The 9,861-nt window shown below is 43.5% G+C and overlaps 1 protein-coding gene across 1 annotated transcript in view; it reads left to right on the forward strand.

The window, feature by feature from the left end:
- Positions 1-9,080, forward strand: part of gpr158b (G protein-coupled receptor 158b) — a 33,310-nt gene extending 24,230 nt beyond the window's left edge. The window contains exons 7-11 of the mRNA XM_026998267.3: positions 777-1,015; positions 3,271-3,409; positions 4,647-4,752; positions 4,902-5,048; positions 5,307-9,080. Coding sequence (XP_026854068.2) covers positions 777-1,015; positions 3,271-3,409; positions 4,647-4,752; positions 4,902-5,048; positions 5,307-7,070 — 2,395 coding nt within the window. The 3' untranslated portion in view covers positions 7,071-9,080. The remainder of the gene's footprint in view (positions 1-776; positions 1,016-3,270; positions 3,410-4,646; positions 4,753-4,901; positions 5,049-5,306) is intronic.
- The last annotated feature ends 781 nt before the right edge of the window (positions 9,081-9,861 follow it).

Genomic DNA, 9,861 nt, shown 5'->3' on the forward strand with positions numbered 1-9,861 from the left:
GTAAACATGTGCTCCATGCATGCAAATTGCACACCTAAAGGACCGAGGAAAGAAGAGATACTGTTGCGTTACTTTCCAAATGAACGGCTGACCCACATAGTTGTTCTTTGCGAGGCATGCTAATCGTGTATAAATCCAATCGGACAGGCTGTTCGAGCCACCCACACTGCTTTCGTCTAGAGAAAACTTGCTGGCTAGTCTGGCTCTTTCCCATGCACAACAGAGAACAAGATTTCGGCAGAAAACAAAAGCATTAGCGGAGGTGGAGAAGACCGCTGAGTAACAAAATGGAATGACAGATGCAGTATTTCAAGTATTTGTGAAATGTAAAAAAAAACAACCAGCAGTTGTTAATTACAAATAATAAACTGCATCTAATTATCTAGAGTAATTTCTCATCAATGTATCTGCCTCAAGATGTGATCACCACTCTACAAATTCAAGACCCTCTGAATATTTTAATATTATTTGTGCTCTACACCTGCCACACACCTTTGAATCTTAAATTTGGAGTAATTGCCACCACTTCTTAATCATTTTTGTTCTAGCAAATAGAACAAAGAAAGAGTGTAGCAAAAAAGACAGAGTTCCTCCTTGGCATGTGAGCCAGACAACTGTTTCTTCCCACTCTGAAACTCTCCCAGATATATTATACCGGTGCCTGCAATCCTATCCCGTATGATATAACCCTTCCTGGCAAAAATGGCTTCATTTTCAGGTTTTATCCGATGCCTTCCTTTCACCCGTTCAGAAGAATGGTGATCTTTTCCATCCAGGGTGTTGAAGGTGTTCCTGTCGCGTACAGCTCAGAGGGTCCCATACATGACAAGCTGGCGCGTGTTGCGGCTGCTGGGCGCCATCCTGCTGGTGGTTCTCTGGTTCCTTGTGGCCTGGACTTCGGCCATGTGCCAGAGCCGCGATGCCCACCTTGCCCTCATTGCCGTGGGGGTGACGCCAGATGGCCTTCAGTTCAGCATGTGCCTGCTCGACTGCTGGGACTACATGATGGCTGTGGGTAAGTACTTTTTAGCACTGGCGGTCAAACCTGAAATAAGTATTTCTTTGACATGGTTTATGTGAAACGAGCAGACAAATTTAGAGAACGTCCGCTAGTTTCTGGGAATTCATGTGTGGCTTCTTCAGTTATTCCTGTGTTTTGAGGTCTGCATCAAATTAAGATTTGCCAGCACTGGAGATATAAATGAGGAAAAGGTTTTGGAAACTACTTCAAACAAAGACGGAGGCTTTGCAGGATTCCACATGAGTGCCATTTGGTTTGATCCCACCCTTCACCCTGCCCCCCCTCACCAGCCCAACTCCCAGTTATGAATTCTCTCTTTGCACACACAGCATTGCCAGCAGTTCCAAACTAGCAAGAAAAATATATTAGACTCTCAGGGCTCAAGGGCGCCGCTTTGGGATGTGGAACCTAATTCTCCGGTAGCAGTAGAGAACCAGCACACAGCTGTGAGACAGAGCATGCTGTCTCTCTTCATCTCTCTCTTTCTCTGACTCCCCCCTTATCTCGCTCTCTCTCCCTCTCTCTCCCTGTCTCTCTTTCGCCATCTCGCCCTCTTTCCCTTCTTCCTGCTGACAGCCTTGAGGAAGCGGAGAGTGAGAGGGGGCTCATTGTGGAGATAAGGTGCCGGGGAAGCGCGGTGTATATCCTGACAGTGAGCGTGCCTATGAATGAGCATGAGCAGCTGGTAGAGTGACGCGAGAGCTGGCAGAGACCACGGGCAGAGAACGGGATATGTTGACAGTGTTCTTATTAGCTCAGCTCCAGTTAATAAAAAACCTCGGTAGTCACTCATATACACTGCATTCTTTCATCTTTGCTTTATAGCACACGTCTGTCCTCTGCTCAGGGCTAGTGATGCAAGAATATCACACCTTCGTTTTCTTGCGCATTGGCTACTATAATTCTTCCTTCGTCTCCCTGATAAATTGCTTAACCGGCTTCAGTTTATCCAAAATTCAGCAGCTAGAGTCTTCACTCATACCACTCATAACACTCACATTACCCCATCACTACAACACCTTCACTGGGTAGCCATTGGTTCCAGTCCAAACTGCTCCTCCTAACCTTCATAGCCCTTCATGGCCTTGCCTCTGTGTATCTCGTATGCACTCCGACTGTCCCACAGATCTCCATCCACAATGTCCTTCTCACTCTGTCCCTCAGATTTTCTCCATCCACAATGTCCTTCTCACTCTGTCCCTCAGATTTTCTCCATCCACAATGTGCTTCTCACTCTGTCCCTCAGATTTTCTCCATCCACAATGTCCTTCTCACTCTGTCCCTCAGATTTTCTCCATCCACAATGTCCTTCTCACTCTGTCCCTCAGATTTTCTTCATCCACAATGTCCTTCTCACTCTGTCCCACAGATCTCCATCCACAATGTCCTTCTCACTCTGTCCCTCAGATTTTCTCCATCCACAATGTCCTTCTCACTCTGTCCCTCAGATTTTCTTCATCCACAATGTCCTTCTCACTCTGTCCCACAGATCTCCATCCACAATGTCCTTCTCACTCTGTCCCTCAGATTTTCTCCATCCACAATGTCCTTCTCACTCTGTCCCTCAGATTTTCTTCATCCACAATGTCCTTCTCACTCTGTCCCATAGATCTCCATCCACAATGTCCTTCTCACTCTGTCCCTCAGATTTTCTTCATCCACAATATCCTTCTCACTCTGTCCCTCAGATTTTCTCCATCCACAATGTCCTTCTCACTCTGTCCCTCAGATTTTCTTCATCCACAATGTCCTTCTCACTCTGCCCCTCAGATTTTCTTCATCCACAATGTCCTTCTCACTCTGCCCCTCAGATTTTCTTCATCCACAATGTCCTTCTCACTCTGTCCCTCTCACACCCTCACGTCTTCTCTATCTAAAATGTGGTCCGTTAGCACTAACTTGTCTTTAAAAAGTGCTGGTGCAGTCTCTATGTCATATTTTGAGATATTAATCTGAAGGCCTACTCCTGTGATCCAGTACTCAAACAAAAGGCTTTTTGAGCCTTGACAAAGCCTGGAGTACTGAATTAAGGTGCAGATTAAGCGAACAAATTCTGCTGGATTTGATGAGTCGGCTGATCAAAGGCCAACGAATAAGCATTCATAACGTGCCAGCTGAATTGCCAGAGGAGGCAGGAAGGAGAAGACCTGTGACAGGGACAGAGCAGATGGGAATCCCCAACTGCCGACTAGGCTGAACAATCCAGGACTGTTTGATGCTCTCTCTCCCCATCTGCTTCACTGGTCTAGCGGAGTTCCTCTTCCTGCTATGGGGCGCCTACCTGTGCTACGCCGTGCGAACTGTGCCCTCCGCCTTCCACGAGCCACGCTACTTGGCAGTCGCCATCTACAACGAGCTCCTCATCTCAGCAATCTTCCACATCATTAGGTGAGTCACACACATGCGGTGTTAGCAGGCTGCAGCTGGCATTATCCAATCAAGAGACCAAAATCCACTGTGAATACTTTTCAGAGTTGTAGTTGGTTTCCAATTCATTCTTCAGTGATTCAGTGATACTTTAAAGGCCTGTAGCACATCACTCTAAAATCATCTTTGGTTTACGGTCTTGCAGCGGCTCCCAAATGAGTAATGTCCGCTACAGGCAGTGTAGTTAACCTACTTAGCTTAGACAGTGTTGGTAGTGTTACCTACAACCGAATGAGGACAGTGCTGGAAAGCTCACACTATCTATTGGTGGATGCATATGTGAAGGGGATCATAGCTAAGACTAATGAAATTTCCACACAGTCACACATCAGCAGAAATTTGCCGTGAACAGTTTGGGGGAGGCCGAAGTCAGCGTCAGCTAAATGACTTCTGTCACTAAGCACAGATAAGCCAGTTGAAAGTGGGTGAATGAAACATGCCTGCTCAAGAGATCTGGCGCATTAGTATGCCAAGGCTTAAAATTAACCCGTCATTCCCTCTTTCCATCTCGCACAGAATAGTCCAACTTTGATACTCTACTTCAGCTGCCCTTTTTGCTCCTTGTTGCCCTATTTCTTTCCCAGCTACAGAGCAAATCACGTCAAATTTATTCCACTTGTGAGAGACGAGATAAGCCGTGAAAGCAGATTCAGAAAGGCGGCCGCATTTCTGCTTGTAGATGGAAGCGTGCTCGTATAGATGCAGCCGGGGAAATGCTGCTTCCTTCGTTGTCTTAGGAGAAGCAAACCACATCAATTTGTTTTGAAGGTGCCATGGAGAGTGAGCCATTGTTCCCACTGTGTGTTTTGTTTTCCGAAAGTCATGGGTTCCCCACCGCCCCGCCTTTGCAGTGTTGCTTCAGCTCCTGCTGGGACTGGATGATAAGATGAGGAGTTCTGAGCTATTCCAAAGCAGAATCTGGTTCACCAATGTTCTTAGTGGGGAAGAATCCTGTTATTCTGGTCTATAAGAAACTAGTTGTATCTTTTAGGGCCCATAAACCATTGCTAGTGAATAATGGTGCTTCAATTAAGCTTCTTTAATGCTACCTATCACATTTCATTATAGTGTTCTTTAATTAATTGGTCATTAACATTATATTGTATTACTTGCAACAGATTAAAGAACAAACGCTGAAAGATGTTTGTAGGCAACATATCAGATGTGTTCTTAAGAATTCTTTTGATCTACTTTGCAGGTTCTCACTGGCTCCTGGACTGCATCCAGATTGGATGCTTATGTTATTTTTTGTCCATACTCATTTGACTGTGACAGTGACACTTGGCTTGCTACTTCTCCCAAAGGTGATTTCTTTACGCACTGTACTTCCTACCACAGCCATTTTTCGATATATCTAGGAAAAGGGTTCACATAGCCTGCAATTTAAATGTCATTTGTCAGTGATTGAGATGTTTCAAACATGCTAAAGTAAAGATTGCTTCCTTTGTGGCAGTTTCTATCCTCTGGGACTCACATGCAGGAGGATATCACTACCGAGCCCTATGAGGAGGAGCTGGACATGGGTCGATCTGGCTCCTACCTGAACAACAGCATTACCTCTGCCTGGAGCGAGCACAGTTTGAACCCTGAGGACATACGAGTGAGCTTGCTCTTTGCCCTTTCCTGTTCATTCAAAAAGTCTTACCAAGGTGTATTTACATGGATGACACAAACCACTTTTTGAGAACTTTTTCCAGTATAAGTGGCTGTAGTTCACACGACTGTTAGTGAATTTCCATGTGATGGTTAGAGAATTTCAGTCACTTGGTAGTGAATTTTGGTGTAAAAAGCAAGGTCTCAAGCTGAAATATTCTTTCAGTGGAGTATACAATTATCAATCTACCTGGTTTATTTTTAGGAGGAGTTAAAGAAGCTCTATTCTCAACTAGAGATCTACAAGGGGAAGAAGATGCTGGCCAACAACCCTCATTTGCAGAAAAAGCGTAGCTCCAAGAAGGGCATTGGACGCTCGATCATGAAACGCATTACTGAAATCCCCGAGACAGTGAGTCGTCAGTACAGCCGCGAGGACAGGGACGTCAGTGAACATGGCAGCAATCGCAGCACCCTGCGTGGAAACCTGTGTGAACCTCCCCACGGTGGCAAGTCCAGGGAAGAATCCTTGAAGAGCAAGGTATTCTCTCTGAAGAGATCCCATAGCTACGACCACACATGCGACCAGGGGGAGGGCGCAAACAGAGCTCCTGCTGGCAAAACGGAGAGCCTGACCAGCGAGATGTCTCTGCTGGACACTCTGATGGGCAGAAGGTCTACAAAGAATAACCCTGAGGTGCCCAAAGTTGAACCTGCTGAATCTGCCGAGTCCGTCCCCCTGGTATGCAAGTCAGTCAGCGCACACAACCTGGCAGCAGACAAGAAGCCTGTGCACCTCCGAACTTCAATGCTGCAGAAGTCTCTGAGTGTCATTGCCAGTGCCAGGGAGAGGACATTGGGTCTTGCAGGGAAGACCCACAGCATCGAGGATGCTAGCAAAAAGGGGCTCAAGGCCAGAGACACCAGGATGCTCTCAGGAGTGGATGAATCCCCTGAAGGTTTCCCAAAGATGATCATTAGCCAGTCGGTTGAGTACACCAAGACTGCGGGCAAAATGGGGATCATGAAACAGCAGGTGAGTGGAAGTCAGCCTTCCATTTGCTCCGAACCAAGCAGGAGCAAGGACCTGTATGACCTTTCTGAGGTTTGCCCATGGGAGATGGAGGAACTGGCCACTCTGTCAGAGGGGAAAAGCCAAAAGCATGTCTCCATCGCCCCAAATGAGAGCACCACAGTCCATGGGAGTGTCTCCAAACGTGGACGGTCTCAACACAGACAGAGGACAGTGGTCCAGTCACTGTCAAATCGTCGCCGCTCCAGAGACAAGGGTGGCAGTAGGGAGGAAGGGTGCGACAGGCATGAAGGAAGGAAACCCAGATCACCCCTTAACCTGATGGCCCACAAAGCAGATGTGTGTCCTTGGGAATTCGAGGACACGCCTTCCAAAGCAATAGAGTCTGCAGGTCTGTCCCCTGAGAGGACCAGACGCAAGAAAAGTGTCACTCCCACAGATGGAAATCCCAAAATTATCCTCTCAGACATCTCGAAGTCCACTGGAAGCCTTCTGCAACCCCCAGCATTAATGGTGGACATTTGTCCTTGGGAATATGATCAATTACCATCCCCTAGCCAGGAGAAAACCTCTAGCCCCACACAGCAGTCAAAGAGAAGGGACTCTGGCTCAAAAAGGAAAGGTTCCTGCTCATCTAAGGGTAAAGGCAAGGTTAAAGAGGACAGTGGGCAAATATGCAAAAGCAGGGAGAGAAGAAGTTCTTCAGGCAGACCTTCAGAGAAACGGCGGATCAGCCAAACATCAGATAGTGGCCAAGTTACCATGACAGCATCTGGCAGGAGGAGAAGCTCGACACGAGAGGCTGAGATAACTGATAGTAAGCCTGCTGAAGTGTGCCCCTGGGAGAGCGAGTGCGTGCCAAGTGTCACCTCAAAGGACCAACGCTACTCAGCAAGGGATAACTACACAGCTTCTCAAACAACAGCAGCCAGTAATGTCAGCATGGCGGAGGTGTGTCCTTGGGATTTTGACGAGTCATTAGAAAATAGCGCATGACACGTTTGCACATTATATTACACACATTATAAGGATATTTCATTATTCTTGAAAAGCTCTACTGAGTCTGTCCCTGTGATAACTGAAGGTCATGGAAGGTCATGGTTTGTGTATCTGAGGAACTGCCTTCTGTTTACTCTTGATTGATTCTTTTTTTTTTTTAAAGAAAAACATGATTCATTCAGAAATATTACGTTGCTAAATATCTTTGTGTTGTGTTTATCAACATGTTGCATCATAAACACTTGAAACAAACTCCTATTATTGTCACTTTGTTGACATTCCTTTTGAGATATTAATTGAGATATATTAAGTTATTGATTCAAGCTCAGACCATTACAAGCCAATATGGAAGTGTTTGAGCATGTTGTTTATAATTATACTCTCTAAACAGCAAAGCAATTTTAGGGGCCTTTAGCTTTATATTGAATCTTGGGTAGGGTCACCGTGTTGTTGCACTTATGTCACAATTTCCATTTAAATCTAAAGCTGCTTCCATTCCAACCAAGCAAACATGAACAAACTCGAGATGGTGTTGAGATGATGGTTTTTGGGAAGTCTCCAAAATGAGACCCCATCATTGGTCCTTCAGGCTTGGACTAATAGCAGACTGATGCTATGTTTGGAATAGTTCATGTGCATACCCTATAGCTCAGAGAAGAATTTATGTAGTTCACTAAGTCAGAATTGGCCAGTCAAACAAAGCAGCAGTTTAGGATTAATGAATGCAGTGGATTTGACAGCTGAAGGCTTTGACCAGCTAGCAGTTAACATCAAGTGACTGAGGAAAAAACTTCATGGCTATAGAGCAAATTAAATTAGCTACATACCCACAAGATATCATGTTTAAATTGGCAAAAATGGAACGAGTTAAGCCCCTAAAATTAGTCATATTTTAAGTAGCCTCATTGCCTACTTAATTGAATGTGCCATTTTCAGAGTTTACAAATTATGACTCCTCTTTTTTTGATTCAACACCTCTATGTTGAATATGGTTTATCTGTACATTACAATCTGCAGGGAACTTTACTGCCTAACAATTTGAACACCAATACACAATGGCTTACAGTCTATACAGTGCATCTCTTCAGCAGGGAACGATTCCAAACACATCCTGAGATGCTATGTTCAGTATGCCTCAACTTTACTTGTAAGCTGTTTGATTGAAAATTACATTGCAAAACACAAGAGCAAAATATCTGAAATATCAGAATAATGAAAAGTTCTTACCGTTACAAATTAAGTGCTTATTATTTTATTGAAATTAAACAAAATGTAATACACTGTGCACAATATACATTTTTGTTTCATTATAAATAACTTTTGGTAACAAAAGTAATCTAGTAGCCTCAACATTTGATCATTTCTTTTATGTAACCAAATAATTATTACATCTTTAAAACAACCTGGTGAATATCTGGAAAATGTCCACATTTGCTTTTCCCATAATAGACTGAACATTTTATTTATGCTCAAAAATTATTCCACATAACAGAAAAAAATCTTCAAAGGTGAAATAGTGTCAAGTACTTTTAATATTCTTCAATGAGTATTTAGTGGCAAATAAGGACAAAGAAATATTTGTGGAATATTTGTTAATGTTGATTAAGGAACTGCATGAATGCACTGATTTGTTGTGCTGTTGTTGATACAGTATTGCTTTATCTCTTACTCAGCAACGTCTACTTGAATACTGTGATGTGGTGATTTTTGCATCAGTATGAGTTACTGTAATAACATGTGTCCTCCAACCAGTGATTGCTGTATGCTAGTTACAGTGGCTTCTGTATGACAGTGAATCTGTAGGTCTGTCTCTCTGCATAGCACACAAAATCCCTGATCTTTTGGACTATTAAGAGACTCCCTTGAGTGTCCAGTGGAAAAGATCCTTTCCTATTGTGGCATATCCTAAATAGCAAGCTGTTGCATCTAGCCTGAGCCCATCCTATTGTCAAATTAATATTGTACTCTTCTGTGATGGTATGGACATGAAATAATCTGACCTGCAATAAACTTTTTGGTTTCAAGTTCTGACTTTTACTAGCATGCCGTGTCAGCACCGCCTTCAAATCACTGTATCTCTCCACAGAAATGACTTTTTTTTCTGGTGACTGTGAACTTTCCTGGAGTATGCTGAGTGTACTGGATTTAGATCGGCTCAGAGCTGCTTTGATCCGAAAGCAAAAGGACCAGCGTTTCATATTTGACTTTCGGGTCCATCCTATGAGTGAAAGTTTCCCTATTGGTAAATCTTTTAAAAATCTTTTTTTTTTTTTTTTAACATTATACACTAAATCTATATTTAGAATATTCTATATTCAACTTTGTGCATGTTGATCCTTTGCAAATTAATACCTTGCAGCAATTTGCCTATTATAATAATTAATTTATTGTAGTGTTGAAGGTTTGCAGTGAGTTCAGTGAGTTTACAGAGGGAAGGGAGATGAATAAGTGTAGGGAACAAAAGTTATAGTTCCTTAAACCCGTATGGCTCTCAGATTTAGATAAAGTATCTAGTGAGGAATCAGTATGAATACACTTGAAAGAATGCTTTACAATCCCAAATTTTAATGTCTGCAAAAACGCAGCCAACTTTTAAAATGACTGGTGCCCACATCTGTTCCAAATAAGTCTGGGTGTAATCTAGTGATTCTATCAGATGCAGATGGCTATTCTTTTGGAATCTTAAATCAATGACTAACATTGATTTGTCACTGTTTAATCAACCCTTTTAGCGCATGTGATTATGAATGTATCTTACACCAGACAAAGATTAGAGTATCGGGTATGG

The sequence above is a fragment of the Electrophorus electricus genome, chromosome 20, assembly GCF_041902795.1.
Source record: "Electrophorus electricus isolate QZ-2024a chromosome 20, ASM4190279v1, whole genome shotgun sequence".
Taxonomy (NCBI): domain Eukaryota; kingdom Metazoa; phylum Chordata; class Actinopteri; order Gymnotiformes; family Gymnotidae; genus Electrophorus; species Electrophorus electricus.